This window comes from Uloborus diversus, chromosome 4 (genome assembly GCF_026930045.1).
Source record: "Uloborus diversus isolate 005 chromosome 4, Udiv.v.3.1, whole genome shotgun sequence".
Lineage (NCBI taxonomy): Eukaryota > Metazoa > Arthropoda > Arachnida > Araneae > Uloboridae > Uloborus > Uloborus diversus.
Window position 1 is genome coordinate 137,454,648 of NC_072734.1, and position 19,919 is coordinate 137,474,566.

Here is a 19,919-nt window from a genome sequence, read left to right on the forward strand (position 1 = left end):
CACATCGAATTTTCGAAAAATCACTTCGAGGTGCACACCCATATGCTAAATCGGAGGAGCGGTCTTGCCGCTATGCGCGTCACAAAGATCCAGACAGACAGACTTTGGTCCAGACAGACAGACTTTCAGCTTTATTATTAGTAAAGATAAAGAAAACAAATTCTTCCCCATAATTTCAAATTTATATGAAAAAAGGGTTTAAAATTGGAATAGAAAAAGAAAAAAAATCGAATTTTCGAAAAATCGCTTTGAGGTGCACACCCCTATGCTATAAACTAATTCTGTGCCAAATTTCATGAAAATCGGCAGAACGGTCTAGGCGCTATGCGCGTCACAGAGATACTGACAGACAGACAGAAATCCGGACAGAGAGAGATCCAGACAGAGAAACTTCCAGGTTTAGTATTAGTAAAGATAAAGAAGAAGAAAGATAAACACATTCTTCCCTATATTATCAAATTTATATGAAAAATGGGCTTAAAATTGGAATAGAAAAAGAACCTCATCGAATTTTTGAAAAATCGCTTCGAGGTGCACACCCCCATGCTACAAACTAACTTTGTGCCAAATTTCATGAAAATCGGTCGAACGATCTAGGCGCTATGCGCGTCACAGAGATCCTGACAGATAGAGATCCGGACAGAGAGAGATCCTGACAGACAGAGATCCCGACAGAGAGACTTTCTGCTTTATTATTAGTAAAGATTACCTAATTTACATTCACATTACTCATGTTTCTTATGATTATAAAATTTGTATGTAATTTAAAAGTAAAAAATAAAGTGATTTTCCAGTTCTATTAACATGTGCCAATTACTGGATCACAAGGTGTCATACACTGGGGTATCAGGTGCCAATTACTAGGGATTTTGGTAACTTTTTATATGCATATTTTTATAAAAGTATCGATTCAAATATTTTTGATTTTAGTGAACCAAATAGATGCACAGATGTGCACTCTTTGATACAAAAACATTTGCAAGAGAGTATTTTTTTTTCTAAGTACTGAAAACAGGGGTAAGTTTAAGGTCAAACTCTTAAAGTGCCAATTACTGGGGTCTTTACCCTACTTGTTTATTTATTTAAGCTTTTAATTTTATATTTTCATTTGTTGATTTATCAGCTCTGCTTGTTTCTAATGACAGCGAACACTCGGTAACTCTAAGTTCTAACTTTTGTTTCCTAAATACATTACACCGTGTTAATAAGTTAAATTTCAGATCACTTTTGTGTTGTTTTTTGATAACAAACATAAAATTTCTCGGCGAAGAACGCGTAGAATTTATTCCATTTTTCACTCTTTCTGCCATGTGAGAAAGTAAAATAACCTAACATGAGTGGACTGTGAAAAAGACGAGGATTTAAAACAAAAAAGAAAATCTGTCAAATCACTTGCTGAATTTTGAATGTCCCTAGTGAAATTCTAAAATGAATGCCAAACACAAGTGTTTGTAAAATTATGTAAAAATGGAGAAGCTGTTGAGCAAGTCGTTGTTATGGTTACTTGAATATATGGAGACATTTGTTTATTTGTGGACTGATATTTTTTTGTGCGGTTTACATTCAGTAGTATTTTTAACAATTTATGACAAAAGTAAGTCTAAATTTTGTCTCAAAAATCACAACAAAAAATGTTTACGTGTGTTTTTTGTAGCAAACGAGTTATGTGTTTATTAACTAGTAGATTATTAATTATGATTAGTTAAAAAAGATATTTACCTTCGATATTAATTTTAAAGAGGCTAAAAATGCGGAATATTTGTTTTAATAATTTCGATTTATCTAAAAGAGTCTATTAGGGTGGCAGAGAAGCAATTTGAGTTAGCACCTAGTTAAAAAGATATAAAACTCCTTTTTTTAACATTACCTTAAGAAAAAGTGTGGAAAAATATTATGCAATATTGTCCTAAATATGGCCCACATAAGTTGCTTCAACTCACAGTAACAAGTATATGGCAGAAAAAGCTTCTTGAAATTCTTTTACACTGATGATTTGAGTTAAGGCTACCTCAACCGGTAATTTTTGAAAAGTTTGAAATACCCAAAATCTATAAATGTATGCGAACCATTCCACGGGAAAGCCGCCATTTTGTACCGCACGTAACAGCTCATATATTTCATTAAAAATGATAATTTTAAACGGCACTCACTGGACAAAGTTTTTTTTTTACTTCAGAAATGCATTCGTATGTGGGAATTCATGAGTAAACAAAATTTTGTCCACTACAGTTTTAAATTCTTATTTTTAATAAAATATATGAACTGTCACGTGCGGGACAAAATGACGGCCTTTTCGTGGAATGGCCCATCCTTGTTTAGGTTCAGCTTGAAAAAAAATTCTTAAATTGGAAAACAAAGTTTATTTTACTACAACTCTTATTCATTTTTTTTTTTTTTTTTTGGGCAACAATTAAAAAGCTTGTCCTTTCCTCCAACGGCAGAACAAGCATAATAAATGTTAATTATATGAAAAAAGAAATTTTGGTAATAGAATAAGGACGATTTAATTCATACGCAACTAAAAAAACGTTCTAATTGATCCCCTCTTCATTAGAGGACATTTTATATAATTTAGAGCAGAACCAATGATGATAAATTTCTCTGTCGTAAATTTATACAACCAATAGCATTTAAAAGACTCGTACTTAATTTACCAGAGAACCACAAAGCATCATCTAGTTACATTCGATACCGCACCTCATTAAGTGCCAGGTTCACACATTGGGGCAAACTCCAAGCTGAGCTGACGCCCAGTGCGGGACTTTCATCAACAAAATGTATCACGTGCAAAGACCACTGTCAGCCTACAAACCCAGCCGTACGGGGGGGGGCGGAGGGGGAGTGCTTCGCTGACCTCTCGTGTGGTACAACATAACAGTTAACGCTAAAAGTCGGGGTAAGGTGGATAAAAGTATTTAATTTATCCAGAAACAATGACGATTTTCATAGAACAGGTTGCCCTGTTTAAGTAAACCCAGTCTCACAGTTTTGCTGTAGGGGAGAGTGTTGTACTTTGGGGCACTGCTAAGTTCAAGAAATCTATTTTTAGCAGTGATGTTTTTTGCGATCTCTAATAATAACCTTCACCACTAAATGGTGCCACGGCAACAATTACCATCAAATGAGTCAAATTGATGATTTTGTGAGAGAAAGAAAATTTCATGGCTCCAAGATAAATACTTTTTTTCATTTTTATTTCATTTTCTGCCTTTGTATTTGTAAAACTAATCAACTGAATTTTATTTTGTTATAAAAGAGAAGAACTTTCAAAAATTTGTTCATGAGAAAATAATGATAGTGCAGCTATATTGACCACCATTTTGGTTTTTCTTAAACCACGTTATGATTGGACCTTGGGACAGTCAAACATATTGTACCTTAGGACACATCCCAAGTTACCACATGTGAATTGGCATTTGTTTAGGGACATGGAAAAATGTTCTAATCTGATGTAGTCTTTTAAACACATTTAATGTTTGATAATAATTCATTAATTCTTTATTCGTTATTCGTAATTTAATTCATTACTATGTTTTTTTTTCTTGTTTCCTGAATTAAGAAGAGTTTCTTATGGTACAACAAGATGTGTCCTAAAGTAGAGTAGGATGTTGTACCTTGGGACAGTTTGGAACTCTCACTTTAAACGGCTGGCAATATTTCATTTTCAAACTGTCTGAATTTAAAAAAATATATTGCAGAGAAATATGATGGGGTATTTTAGACGTTAAAGTTGATTTAAATAATTGATGTTGAAAATTAAAATATGAAAAGCGTCCCAAGGTACAACACTCTCCCCTACAGATAAAAGATGAACATTTAAGTAAAGTGTCTTGCTAAAAAAGCTTTCCTTATCTCTACAGGTGTTTAATAAAACGTGGACAGCGTTGCTCTTCCTCGCAGACTTTGTTGTAACTGACACCACGAACGAAGGAAACATTCTTAAATTATTGTCTCAGTAGCAAAAAGATCATGTTAGACAGACATTGCTACGTAACCGGCAAATTCAATAACGACTCGGGAGAATCAAATTTCATTTTCCTAAGCAACATCCACCCACGTCATCACCTTTTCCCTTGTTCAGTGGTCCGGCAAATGAGTGCCTGGTAGGTGGAAGAGAAAAGTCCAAACATAAGTCTGATGTGCTTATGTCTGGTGGCAAATGATATCCCAAACAGGGCTGAAAATGGCGAGATGGAATTCTCCTGATTTTCTTCCAGTCCGGAATATTTTGGAACGTTAATATCCAGTAGGCATATGAGATATTTTGTTTTGTTATCAATGGTGCTACTTTGGAATTTGAATTTTGTTATATTTAAGTTGGAATTTTGGCTGCCATTGTGAACAAATGATGTTTGTATGCTTTATTTATCTGCAGGTGTGGAAGGGGGGGGGGAACACGAGAAGATGTTCATGTTGAAAAATTATTTGCAATTATCTTAACTAATAATAAAGCTGAAAGTCTCTCTGTCTGTCCGGATCTCTGTCTGTCTGTCTGGATCTCTGTGACGCGCATAGCACCTAGACCGTTCAGCCGATTTTCATGAAATTTGGCACAAGGTTAGTTTGTAGCATGGGGGTGTGCACCTCGAAGCGATTTTTCGAAAATTCGATGTGGTTCTTTGTCTATTCCAATTTTAAGAACAAAATTATCATAAGATGGACGAGTAAATTACGAAATTATCATAACGTGGAACCGTAACATGGGCACAAGCCAATTGGCGAGATACGAAATTATCATAACGTGGAACCGTAACATGGGTTCAAGCCAATTGGCGAGAAAATTCACCATACATTTTTTGTAAATATACAGGCAAACCAAAAGACCTTTTAATTTTTCTATTACGGGCAAAGACGTGTGAGTACCACTAGTTTTAATATATGTATCAACGGAATATTGAAAGCGGGCTCGATTTTTTTTCATGAAAATATTGATTTATCCTCCAAACGCAAAAAAAAAGAAAAAAAAAAAGAAAAAATGTTTGGGTATTTTGTAAATCAAAAAAAATTTGGAGGAAATTTCATTGGGTTCACCCTCCCCTCTCCTGGAAGATTATAAAATATTAAAGGACTACAGGATCAAAACTGAGATGTTGCTACAAAATTCAGAAAAAGTTAAGAAGTTGTTGTTACAAGTTTTGCTGAAAACTAATTTCATAACAATTTTAAGGTTTTTCTCCCAGTTAGAATTTCGTCTCCATACAACATCCATGAAATTCTTCTCCGAGCCATGATTCAAATTTTTCCCGTACATTCAAAATAGTTTCGTCCATACTGTCCTGGGCAGGTAAACGGCAGTATCTGTAGAAAGGAGTTTTCAAGATACTTGAAAAAAAAAAAAAAAAAAAAAGCATTCTGGATCCAATACTAACAGTAGGAAAATGTTGGAACTAGTTTTTTTTTTTTTTTTTCGCGGTTTTTTATCAGCGAAAAACAAATAATTAAGCTTCTCTACATAGTATAAAATGAAGTCTCCAAAAAGCGTCTGTGTGTTTAAGCTCGCAAAACTCGAGAACTACCCGGCCGATTTCGCTGAAATTTTCACAGTTTGTTCTTTTAAGTCCTGAAAAGGTTTGAAGACTATTTCGAAAAAAAAAATCGACGAATAGTTCTTTTTTTTAATTCTAATTTAGGCCAAATTGTCACATAAATTCCCAAATATGGGGGTGAAAAATTACATGCACATATTAAGTATATCGTCAGAAAGAGTAGAATTTCCTGCGTTCTACGCAATTTGTTTCAATGCTCTAACTTACTTACGGCGGGAGTAATTTGCTGTTTTAGAGCTCGAATTTGTTTAGGCTTAGCTGAAATTTAGACACTACTTTCTTTATTTAATCTATTGACACCATTGGAAAAAGCGGTATCTTTTACTCCAGATCTGACTCAACCTATGGTCGAAAAACTGAGCTTCTATCTCCAAAAGGAAAAAAGTTACAAGCCTTTTTAAATCAAGTTCGAAAAATCTCCATTCAAGTTGTTGACCATTTTATCTTCGAGTTTCCACGGTTACGCTTTTTGAATCCATTGTTGCTTTCCATCTTTCTCGTTTTAATTTGCTAAACTTATTTTATTTTGTATTTCCATGGTTACGCTTTTAAAATCCATCTGTCTCATTTTGAATTCTTAAAAGTATTTTAATATCTGTCGTCATTGTTTGAAAGAGAAATTTTGCATGATGTTTTTTTTTCTTTCATTTAAGCCTGATTGTTGAATATACGTCACTTGACAAAATATTTATTTTCAAGGTAGACCGGGCAAAGTGGCTAGTCTATACATATCTATCTATACATATAATAAAATAAGATGTTTGTGTGTGTGTGTGTGGCGCGCTTCCCGGAAAAACGGTAAGGCCTAGAAAGATGAAATTTGGTATACAGGTGCTGTTTTTGCCGAAGATGTGCACCTCGGGCTTCGATTTTTGATATTTTAATTAGAAAAAAAGTTATTTAATGTTTTATGTGTTTTTTTGCACTTTTTAGTAATTTTTACCTCACAGACCCCGAACCAATCGCACCACACAAATATTTTTTGTACTATAGTATAGGAAATTCAATTTTAAATATGATGAATGAAAAAGTTTGAAGATAGAGCAATTTTTGTATATTTTATGAATTTTTGAAAAAACCTTTAATTTGCATGTTTTCCTGGGTTTTATTTTTTTCTAACATCATCCTGCGAGAAGTATCAAAGCCTCATTTCTAAAATTTAAGTTGGTAATAGTAAAAACATTTCGCCCTCTTCAAAAGAAAAAAGTTCTTAAAAATACGCAATAGTTTTTTTTTTATTTTTTTTTAATGCTGAACACATCATGTCCTTTCACGCATCAGTCGAAAAAAGTGTTCTTCAATCTTTTATGCCTGTGACGTCACTACTTGGATTTCGATTCGATATTTACGATGGAATCTTAATCGCAAGCAATGTTAATCTTTTTTTTTTACTATATAGCTTACATCTACATTTTCTGACGTGATGACCACGTGTTTTTCTGGCAGCGCTTACTTTTTTTCTTTCCTTTTTTTGTTTTATTTAGGGATTGCATTTATTTCTTTTTCCATCCCGCTCCCCCAAGCTGGACCTTTCGCTGTATCTATATTACGTTACATTTCATAGTTGTGCGCATTAATTCAATAAAAACAGCGATATTTTTTTTTTTATCTTTGTCAAACGCTACTTTTTGCCCACTATGGGGAATTTGGCCTTTTTTTTTTTTTTTGCTCAACTTAAATTTTAAAAAAAAGCGGTTTTTTGAGTTATCTTTGTTTTTATTAGGAAATGGGCGGGGAAGTCAAAATAAATAGAGGTGGATTCGAAAATGTAGAGATAGATTGTAAAGGTAGATAGCCGCCGAAGGCGGCAATCTTGGCGTAAAAATGTGAATGGCACAAAAAAAAGATAGAGATGGATTGATTAATACTGCTGCCAAATTTATTTAAACAACCGCCGAAGGCGGCAAATTTGAAGAAAAAAGGTAAATGACAAGTTAGCCAAACAGCCGCCGTAGGTGGCTGCTTGCACAGAAAGGCGAATGGCGTAAGAAGGCGAACCAGCTGGTCGCCGCAGGCGGCTAGTAATAAAATAAGATGTTTGTGTGTGTGTGTGTGTGGCGCGTATCCCGAGAAAACGGTAAGGCCTAGAAAGATGAAATTTGGTATACAGGTGCAGTTTTTGCTGAAGATGTGCACCTCGGGCTTCGATTTTTGATATTTTAATTAGAAGAAAAGTTATTTAATGTTTTATGTGTTTTTTTGCACTTTTTACCTCACAGACCCCGAACCAATCGCACCACACAAATATTTTTTGCACTATAAAGTAGGAGATTTAATTTTAAATATGATCAATGAAAAAATTTTGAAGATAGAGCAATTTTTGTATTTTTTATGAATTTTTCAAAAAACCTTTAATTTGCATTTTTCCTGGGTTTTGTTTTTTTTAAATATTATCCTGCGAGAAGTATCAAAGCCCCATTTCTAAAATTTAAGTTGGTAATAGTAAAACCATTTCGCCCTCTTCAGAAGAAAAAAGTTCTTAAAAATACGCAATAATTTTTTTTTAAAACATTTTTTCAATGCTGAACACATTATGTCTTTCCACGCATCGTCGAAAAAAGCGTTCTTCAATCTTTTATGCCTCTGACGTCACTACTTGGATTTCGATTCGGTATTTACGATGGAATCTTAATCGCAAACAATGTTTATCTTTTGTTTTTACTATACAGCTTACTTCTACATTTTATGACGTGATGACCACGTGTTTTCCGGCAGAGCTTGCTTTTTTCTTTCCTTTTTTTTTGTTTTATTTAGGGATTGCATTTATTTATTTTTCCATTCCCCCCCCCCCCCCCAAGCTGGAACGTTTTGCTGCATCTATATTACGTTACATTTCATAGTTATGCACATTTAATTCAATAATAACAGAGACTTTTTTTTCTTTGTCAAACGTTACTTTTTGCACACTATGGGGGAATTTTGAAGATAACTTTTTTTTGCTCTACTTAAATTAAAAAATGTGGGTTTTTTTTTAGTGATCTTTGTTTCTATTAGGAAATGGGCGAGGAGGTTAAAATAAATAGAGATGGATAAGAAAATTTAGAGATAGATCGTAAAGGTAGATAGCCGCCGAAGGCGGCAATCTTGGCGTAAAAATGTGAATGGCACAGCAAAAGATAGAGATATATTGATTAATAATGCTGCCAAATTTATTTAAACAGCCGCCGAAGACGGCAAACTTGAAGTAAAAAATTTAAATGACAAGTTAGCCTAACAGCCACCGTAATTGGCTGCTTGCATAGAAAGGCGAATGGCGTAAGAAAGCGGATCGGCTGGTCACCGCAGGCGGCTAGTGTGTAATAAAACTAACGTACAATGAATGACAAAGAAACAAAACAATTAAAAATGAAAACATTGCAGTTATTGCTCTTTACCTGCCCACTGCAGCATATTTCTCTCGTTGCGTTCATAAACTGTCATGGCCAATTAAAAGTAACAAACAATATTATACTTACAAATAATACTAACAGTTCGGCTACAGCATTTCTATGCTCATAACTAGCTTATCAGCTTGGAATAGCCGTAACAGAATTGCAGGGAATTAACTTCATATAGAAACTGACTATATCTTCATACTTCGCACACCAGCAAGAGGTACGAAACATTTATAACGACAAGGCTGTTCCTCAAAAACTTGATGATAGACCTCTGGAGTACAAATTTCCAAATTAACCGCTCTATAGCCACAGCTGAGACGGAAGTGCAAACAAAAACTCGAACATCGACGTTTCTTTAGCTTGCTGCTCAAGTATTCGAACCCGATAAAATGGAATAGTCGATGTTTTTCCGAAATGAAGTTAAGTCGTGACTGATAGGTTTTTTCGGTAGGAAATACTGCAGATGATAAATAAATCTTTTGAGGGAAAATGAGTCTCAAAGGCGTGTTCACGAACCGGAAGACATATCACGCAATTTCTCTCGTACTTGAACTAGTTTTTATATTTTCCCCTCTCGATACTCCAGGGACTTTCAAAAAAAGAAAGAATGTGATCGATAAATAGGAAAGCGAAAGAGAGAGAAAACCTTTCTCGTAAAAAAAGGAGGTATCAACTACTATATCTGTTACGTGTGTGGTAAACTTGGTTTTATTATTCGAAAGAAATCTGTTAAGTAAAAAGGTATGCTTTTCTTGTTAGTTTCTCTCCTTTCCTTATCTGTTTTAATTTTAACAAGTTGAAATGTTATTGAATCTAATTTTTACAATACAACGTTATTTTAATTTTGAAGCGTGTGAAACGTCGATGAGCACTATCTTTTAGTAAGAGTCGATTTCTGAAATTTTAGGAAAATGATACCATGCATAGTAAGGAAGAAGGTTTTTTTTTTTGGTCTTTATTTTATTTATTGTCTTTATTTATTTAGTTAATTTATTTATTTTTGGTCTTTATTTTATTTATTTATTATTTTTTGAACCACGCTATCCAACAGATAAAAAACCAGTTTCAAACTGTGGCCTTTAAAAAAAATTTTACTCTTAAAGCGTGTGACTTTTTTTTTTTGCAAAGAACATAAACTCTCGCGACTATTTCCCTAGCGGAACATTGATATTTTTTTCCTTTGGAAATAATCCAAAATTTAAAATAAATAAAAAATGAAATTTGTATATAAAATGTGTTATCTGGAAAATTTTGTTAACAGCTAAATTCGTTCACCAAAGGTACGTGGAAAGTTTGTAAATCGGATGGGGGGCTAGCACTATGACGAGAGTATACTGTCGTGGGCAGCTTAAGCGCAGTAGCTGCAAATTTTTCCTTTTTTTAAACATTTGTGTCATCTATTGTTCCTTACCTTTTTTGTACGAACTTTCTTATTTCGTTTCCGATGAAAAAAAGGCGCGAAAAAAAGCGTTCAATTCTAGCATGTCCTTATTTTTAGTATTGAATCCAAAACGCGTTTCTTCAAATGTCTCGAAAAACCATTTATGCAAATGCTGCGGTTTACCTGCCCACGGCAATATAGAGCCTTAAAGTAAATTAGCCACAGGACATTGAAGCTCGGGCTAACCTTCATAAATAATTTTAAAGGATTAGACGCAAATAACATATTTTGAAGACATTCGACGGTGTGAAATTAATGAGCCAAAACGCACACACCCACACAAAACGCTGATTCCGTTATTGACTATAAGAATTTTTCTTTCATATGTTTAAAAACATAATGATGTAAAAGAAAATTGCTATTAACCACTGCAATTAGCCATCCTAATGTTAAAAATCGCTGAGAGAGAAACCTAAGTACAGATTTGAGTTTCTTCATGCTACTAACGGAGCTGAAGAACAGCTACATACTCGTAGAGAAGGTAGTGTAAAAAAAATAATAGCAATAAATTTCTTGCAGCAAAATACATTTCTTTTCACTCGTCAATATCTTTGTTATTAGTGTTCAGAATGGCAAACATTTATCTCGGGCATGCTGTGTCTTTTTCAGGCCGTTTTAAATATTCAATATACTTCTTCAATGTGAACCAATATTTTAATTATATATGGACAAAACAAAAATGTTAATATTTTGTTTTAAAAGAAATCGAACTGCTTCTTTTTATTTCCTTTTACAAAAAAGGGAAGTATTGTATTCTCGAAAAAAAATTCACCCATAAATCGACCTGAATTTTCATTTTACTCACCCCCGAATGAATATTGAGTTTTTTTTTTTTTTTTTTTGTTTTTTTTTTTTTTTTTTTTTTTTTTTTTTCGACTCGACCACACGTGGATAAGTGCCTAAGAACGTATAGACATGCGAAATATCCATAATGACGATTCCCGAGTTAATTATAACGAATTTTCTCGTGACGTCTGTATGTGCGTATGTATGTCGCATAACTCAAGAACGGTAAGTCCTGGAAAGTTGAAATTTGGTACGTAGACTACTAGTGGGGTCTAGTTGTGCACCTTCCCTTTTTGTTTCATTCGGGTGTTTCTGAAGGGGTCTTTTGCCCCTTTTTGGAGGGAAATCATTGTTAATTTCGATGTAAACTCAAGTGGTGTTATAATTTGGGCGGACACTTGGCAATATATTGCCAGTCTTTTGAACACCAAGTTTTGTCGCCAACTTGGCGACAAATTTGGCGATTTTTTAAAATTTTTAATCTGTTTCAATTTGGTCACTGTTGGTGATATTTAGAGAGTAAACTATCGAATCACATTAAAATTGCCAGTAATGGGGAAATGACATTAAATTGGAATAAAAGAAAGTCATGTGATGCACACATCAGCTCGTTTAACTAAACAAAATGTTTTTGTTTAACTAACTTTCACGAAAGAGTTCGATTTTGGCTTAGAAATCTTTCAAAGTTTCTTTTTCTTCACCAATGGTGGCTATGAAACGAGTCCTCACAAAAATGCACGAAAAGTTAACACGTAGGAACAGTTTATAACAGAAATATTTCAAAAGAACCGTATTGTATTCCTGAAGTTTGTTTTTACGTTAAAAGAAACTGTTTGACTTTTGAAAAACTGGAACACATTTTTCAAGGGAGTCAAATCGTTATTTTCTTTCCAACTGACGCTTATTTTCAATGTTTTGATTTTTGTAGATATATAAGTGTAAAACGATTGTTTAAAGCAGTTATAACCAGTTGGTAGCTTTTTTTGAGTACGACAACAAAACGTCTAATTTAAAATACGCGATTTTTCATTCGTTAGTTTAGCATGATACCGACGATATAATGCCTTTTCCACCAATACACTTTAATCTTTAAAGAGGGAAACTAGCTTAGTACGCATACCTTCTCACTGTTCATTAGAATTCTTGAGACTTGATGCTATAATTATGCAATGCTATAATAAAAACTGTATGTCGTAATTATTTGTAATTACGAAAAAAACGAAGAAGTTAAAAAAAAAGTTGAGAAAAAAAAGCTAACAATCTGTGGATGTGTTTAATTATGGAAACTTAACACGTACAGCAGCCACATGCAATAAGGCATTTTGCAAGCTTTTTGTATTTGATACAGAGGACGTTTAATGAAACGATTTAGGTCAAAGCGGCTAGTTTAAAATTGCACACGCAAGGATTTTTTCTTCATTTATTGATTTCAGGTCCCGTATTAGAAAAACCGAAGAACAAAATTGTAGAGAAACTACAAATGACTGGTTAAATTACATTTGCTTAGAATTATGAACAAAAATACAGTATGTGTTGAATTTATAATTATTTTGGCGTAATAAATGTAAATTTGCAAGTAAAGAACGAAAGAAAAAGAACGGACGTAATGTCAGAAATGGGAGCCATTTAGCGACAAAAAGGCGATGCCTTAGTAAATTTGACAACAAAAACGAGATGCCAACTGTAGTGTTAGATTGGAATTTCGGTTATATATTGTGAGATTTACCTAAAACCCCATTTTAAACCATTAGCTTGGTTTACATCCCTACAATCTCTTTATCTGTTATACTGCATCGGTTTGCTTCCAACTGTTTTTTCTGCGCGATCGTTCCTTGTTTTCGAACGTACCCTAAGAATATGTTCGAGTAGAACAACTGGTTGACCAGGTCGTTTGATTTAATAATGTTTGATGACGTCAGTGGTTAATGCAATATTCGGATATACCGTAGAATTTTTGAAATTGGCAGTAAAACTTTCGTGCACTAGGAGAAAAATATGTCTCTGGTTGATTTTTAAAAGTATTTTTCTGTAATTACATAAAATATATAAAAAATATATTGCTATTTTTAAAAAATATTAATAATTTTCTTGTTTTTCAGGAAAGAAATTCCAATCCAAATTGTTGATGAGGAGAGTTACGAGAGAGACGCAATATTTTACGTTGAACTCGGAGATCCTAGGACGGAAGAAGGTAAATTAAAGGGAAAAAAATAATTATTCGGCACAAATTGGGATTTTTATTTCACTTTTTTATTTTTGAGGGGGAGATTTCCATTTTTCAGCTTCAGTTGAAGTTGTGAGAATTTCGTCGAAAAACAAGAAGATAGACTTTGCTTTAAAAACTTAGTGTGGTTATTCTGATTTCTCACTTACGTGAACTTGAATTCCAGGGATGCAAATTAATGTAAATAAAGAAGTGAAGATGTTTTCAAGAAATAAAAATTCCCTGAAAAATGTATCTATTAGGTCTATATTAATAGAAAATTTCTCACCTCCGTGAATCTCACCTCCGTGACAGACCTTATCAATGTCATTATTTCTGAGGTGAAAATAAATGATGGAGGAGAAATACATCAATAATAGGCATTCTACCGAAATTATAAACTGCCAGTATATCCTCAAATTTATTAAATTCTATTTTTTAACATATATTTGAAACTTCTAACTAATCCTACTTTAATTAAGAGAGCTTGATATTATATTCCCACTAATCATTAAAATAGCCGATTGTTTGCACAATTAACGAAATTACTCTTTTGATATTAAATTGTCCTCGATTTTTAAAGATTAAAAGTTTTTTCTTTTTTTTCCCCCGTGCACAAGGCATTTTTTATTATTTTTTTTTTATTTATGAGTAAAATAATTGGAACTTAGCTGGACCATTGTTTATGGTTACTTCTAGTAGGTAACACTTTCATGTAAGAATGGAAAAAACAGCAGAAAACAAAAGGTTTCAAAATTAAATATTTGCGTTAGAAACTTACGTTTTCTGGAGAATGATCCATAAATAACTGAAATCTAAAGCTATTTCGTAATATCCACAACCAACCCCTAAACATTAATTTGGGATAGAAGCAACTTAGATTTTCACACTGTGTCATCATAGTTAATTTTAACTTCCAAAATAAGCTCGCAATTGTGTCTTGCTCATTTATAGATTTCCAAGATCAAAATTTAGTGAACACGTAGATTATCGACACTGTGTTTAATATCCACTGCGGGGAAAACAAAAATGACGGTTGTAACTATGTGGAGGGTGAAAGAAATTTTGTATCTTGAGTTGGCGATAGGTTGGTAGGTAACTAAAAGAGCTGAAATTACTTATTGTTTAACTGAGTAACAATACTAGCGCTAACTAGCTAATAAGGCTTAAATATTGTTTCGTGTACTTTTACTGTGAAATAAAAGTTGAACAGAAGTGCACACAAGGAAGAAAGGGATATGGCACAGAGTGCGCCATTGAAATTTTAATGGTTGTTTTTAAGAGTATTTTTTATCTTTTTATCTTTCTGTTTTTTTGTGCGGTCTCCTTGAGGGTACTCTGCTGTATTACTGGGGGCACATCATCTTTTTTTTTTTGGGGGGGGGGGGATCGACGCACAAGAGTTTAAACGAATATGGGTGACTTCAAAATCCATACAGGCATAAATAATAGGCAAGTTGTCAGGAAAAGGTCATTCACATGGCGCGAAAAATTTCATTCTCCTGGAACGAAAAAATGTCATTCTCCTATCCTCATTTATGAATCCCTAGTAGCACATCCAGTAGAATAGGATTTATTTCCAATACATTAATTAGATAATAAGACTATGATTTTAAAAAAAGCTGCATTTGGCAAACGATAAACAAAAAAATGTAGCAGTAAAAAATACTATTTATTTTTGAGCAATCACGATTGCTTATTGTTCTCATTTGACTGTTTTGATGTCCTATCTTTTTATTTTCCCACCGCCACCCTCCGCAACCTGTCACCGTAGACCGGCTCCTCACGATGCTGCTCCTATAGCGAAAGCCGTCTCCAGGTTGCATCCATGTCCTACACACACGCGCATACACACGCAGCTACACACAAGTACCCACACATTCATGCCTGCACACTGACACAAACACATATGCCTACACACACATACACATACCCCCCCCCCCCCCACACATACACACATTCATATACACAACTACCCACACACTTATGCCAGCACACAGACAAACACACATGCCTACACACACATACACATACCCTTACACACAAACACACACGCCTACATACACACACTTGTGATTGCGAAAAACATAATTTGAATTCAAGATGTCAAAATTCAAATTAATTTTTTTTATATTTTTTTCTTGTTCTGGTGAACTTTTCAAAAAGAGATTTGTTGGTTATACATTTTTTTAATTTTAATGTTGCTCGAATAGGTAAATGCAGTTGCTTTAAATTTGTGACTCAGACAAATTAGAGCACAATTTTTAGAATTAGGTAAATACTTTTCTAAATTAGAGAATTAGAAATAACAAACAATAGAACTTAATGAGAAAATTGGTATTAATTTGTTTGTTTAGGATTTGTAGTATAGCAATTGATTCTTTTTTTTTTTGTTAAACTAGCTGTCTGTTTTTCGAAGTGTAAGCTATTCAGAGTAAATTGCATGGGAAAACCAATATAAAGCTGCTGGGACTCCAAGAGTTCGCTATTTGGGAGTGACCGTTAAAGAAATTTTATATGGATTTTGTTTTGTCATGCATTAAACATACTTTTTGATTGAACTTACAATAATTTCTTTATTACTAAATTAAATTTTTGATAAGCTTTGATGAAACTCAACAGGGGTGTAGCATGATTAAAGTGAATTCCCTCCATTTTTCTCTTAATGAGTTCGACAAAAAGTACGTTTTCGCATTTTTTTACAGATATTTAAAAAAAAAATTATTTGCAAACAAATGAGTGGTTGGAAAATGTCATTTTTTGGAGAATCACCGATAAGAATGTAAAACAATGAGACACACAAAACTAATAATATGTGCAGAAACTTTTTTTTTTTAAATATTTCACGGTATTTAGCAATACTTCTGACGAGTTATATCTTACTATCCAGTTAGTGTAGTTAAAAAACAAAAAATGTTCAGTAATATTAAAAGAAACGGGTATAAAAATATTCCGTGTGTTTCGTAATTGTTGAATTTTACCTTTACATGAGAAGATGGAGTATAGAGATAGAGCTAGATATATCAAAACGTTTCAAAAGTCTAGTAAGTGGATCATTTAGCGATAACTCGAAGGGCAACTGATATTGTTTCGGGGAAAGAGAAATGTAAAGCGACTGTGAATCTTTCATAATCTTTGGGAAAGTGAGAATCCCTTAAAAAACATTTTTATGTCCGTAAAAGGATGTCTTTCCATCCATAAAATTACTTATTTTGAATTGAAAAAGGTGTTCCTCGTAACCCTGACACATGTGTATGCGTTAATCTGCAATTATTGTGCAACTATACGTTATTTTTTATTTTTACTTCTCCTGCACAAAGGTATTTATTCAACTGAATTTTTATATCATTCCCAAACAGCAACATTAAAAACATTATGGAAAATCAAAATAGTTTATTAATACTTGAACCCTAATAGAATTTCCCTGGATAGCCTCAAGGATAAAATTACCTTTAAATCCTCTGAATGATTACTATAATTAGTTTACACATGTAGAAGAAGTGGTGCAAATGTGGTAGCCCTGTTTTAATTTTTGGTGTATCTAGTTTTTTCATCAATGAAATTTGTCTAAACTCTAGAACATCAAAAAAAAAAAAAAAACTCATCAAAAAAAATATATAACAATAACCGCTTTTGATTGATTGCAAAACATTACGTTTAAATTGTTTTAATAATAGTTAATAATAAATTGAATCTTTAACCCGATTTTCCAAATGTGCTGGTAATGTGGAAACATTTGTTTTTTTTTTTTTTTTTGATAAAAACACTAACCGAAAAAATTCATACTTAAATGTGTATTTATTATACATAGCAAAACTAATATAAAGGCTTAAGAATTAAACTTTTTTAATAAAAAAAATAAAATAAAATGTAATGATCATTTACACATCCAGCGCACAAAGTATGGCACCAAGACTAACAAACCAAACATCTGATCCAAAGTTCCCCTTGAACATCATTCGAAAAAGCCTCCCGGCAAATACCACAATACCCCCAGTGTGCGCTTCCGCATTGCCAGCATAGCCATATTGAACTATGAAGATAAAACTACGCTATATTTTCAAGCTAGGAATCTATTTAATTGTACCAGATTGTAGAGTATTTTTTGCTTAATTAATAACTGTCTAAGTACTAAGAAATAGCTTGATGAACTAAGTAATTAAACCAACTTTAAAGACTTACCTTAAATGTTTGAAAAATCAAGAAAAACTTAAGGCAACAACTTCACTGATGATAAACCACGAGTTGACTACCAATGCTCCTACAGGCTTATTAAGCAAACACCGTAACATGTTAACGCGTTCACCTCAAAAGTGCAACGCTTCACAAGTCGTACAGGTTATGTTTCCACATTACCAACACGATTCTACATTTGCACCACTTCCTCTACTTTTTTTTGGTTTTATAAAAAAAATCGAAGACTAGGGCAACGGCACCGATAACAGATATTCATAAGTTTGGATTTAAATAATGAGAATTTTAGGCGTTTAAAACTAATGTTGCTGTGGCCCATGAATACGGTGCAACCATCTAGTGTTGTCAGAGTGAATTTTATGAGCCAGTTGGTATTTACAAGCCAGTGGTGCAAAGTTATGAACAGCCACCATGAGGTCTGCCGGTGTTTCATGTTCATTTGAATTTAATGATGTTTCGTATCTAAAAGTAAAAAACTTTTGCTCATTTTGAAGAGAAAAAAGGAATTTCGTTAATTACTCATCCTTTCCTCATCCTGTCTGTAACTGTGTCATCAATCAGATCGGTGTCTGATCCCCATCTTATTTTTGGTGTCTGTTACTGAGTGTCTTACTGTCTTGAGAAATTAAGCAAATGAAAATAGAATTAACTGATTCAGAGGATTAAAAAGCAGCCAAACGTTAGATGAGGTGTAGTTGGATGAGTGAAAAATAGTTTAAAAAGTCGAAAGACATTAAAAGGCTCAGAAAACTGAGTGAACCTGAGAGCAATGTCTTAAGCATATTTGTGACTAGTGCCATTGCCCTACTTATTCAACTTAATTTTTATACCATTCGAAAACAGCAACACTAAAAAAGAATGAATTCTGCATATTATAAAAAAATAAAAAAGTTTATTAATACTTGATCCCTAATAGAATTTTCCCTGGATAGCCTCAAGGATAAAAGTACCTCAAAGCCATCTGAATGATTAGTATAAGTAGCTCACACATGCATTTTTTTTGTTGTTGTTGTTCTATAAGAAAAAAGAATAATATGCATATTTTGAATCACTTCTTTAAAAAATTGAACAGTCAGAGGACTTAAGTAATATCTTTTTTTTTTCTAAACAATCACGCGAGGAAACCAAAAAGAAAAAACTCATGATACTTTTAACTCATATTTTTCAATTCTGAGAAACTTTACGAACATTTCACTGTCAAAACAAGCCGTCATTAACAACTTAGAGTATTGATGAAAAAAATAATTTATTTCATTTTATGTTCCTAGAGGACATTGAATCTCCAAGGAAAAAGAAAATTCTCACCAATATGTATCTTTATATACTTTAAAAAAAAAAAGGCTCTCGAAATGGAGTGATTAATGACGTAGCATAATATTTTTATAGTTCACCAATCTGACATTATCGGAAATTTCAGAATTGAATTTATATATTTTTCGCAACGAATCTCTGAAATGAAAGGTTGGTTACTCTAGAAACTCCAGTAGTTTTTGAAAGTATTGCAGAAAATACGACTTGGGAGAAGGATTTATTGCCAGTTCATGGAACGGAAAAAAAACTTTAGTTTAAAGTGTTGAAACCACTGCAATGAGAATTCAACTTTTAATACTTCATTCAAATGATTTATGAATACATCTAAGATGAAATGCTCAATGACTTCCAAAATTCCTCCTTTATTGAAGATATCGATTTGTAATCAATAACTGAAGCCGTATAAAAATGGAACAAAAGTTACAGCTGTTTTTTTCTATGAGAGATGATAAAATTTGGGCGTAAGAATCCGCTTTAATCATAAAATTAGTGTTTTCTAAGGTGGGCGTATATCATACCAGGTGAACATCCGAATATAAGTTCCTAAGCGTGTGAACCTTTTGATTAATTTTTTACATAACCAACTTTTTTTTTCTTTCCTACATATTCTTACGTGTTATTTGATAGTTTTTAGAACAAATTAATGGTCTTTATTGGCTATGATATTTTAAAAAGCATATTTGCACTGAGTAGTAGGTGTTATATGTCAAAATACAGGGGGCATCCGCATTTTACAGATGGATCATGTCCAAAAAAAAAAAAGGTTGGAAACCACTGATTCAGCTAATGAGAATTAACTAGAACTTTGCCCTGAAGTAAATCTCAACCCCTGAAAAAGACCTTAATAAAGGGCGCCCAGAGCTTACATTTTTGGCAGGGGAAAATTATGAATTTATGGAATAGAAAACCGAATTCTATTAGCTGATAATATATGAGACTTTACACATATTTACAAGCTAAATGAAGGAGCGTTAGGCATCATTTGAAAATTTAAAAACAAAAATGCAAGCTTTCAATAATATCTCCAAACTGGTTGAATAAAATATTTTGAGGTGATCGAA

General features: G+C 33.1%; 1 protein-coding gene across 1 annotated transcript in view; it reads left to right on the forward strand.

Annotated features, from left to right (window-relative positions):
- The window catches only part of LOC129220851 (sodium/calcium exchanger 3-like), a 76,137-nt gene that overhangs the window by 45,365 nt on the left and 10,853 nt on the right, over positions 1-19,919 (forward strand). The window contains exon 3 of the mRNA XM_054855282.1: positions 13,250-13,341. Within this exon, the coding sequence (XP_054711257.1) occupies positions 13,250-13,341 (92 nt within the window). The remainder of the gene's footprint in view (positions 1-13,249; positions 13,342-19,919) is intronic.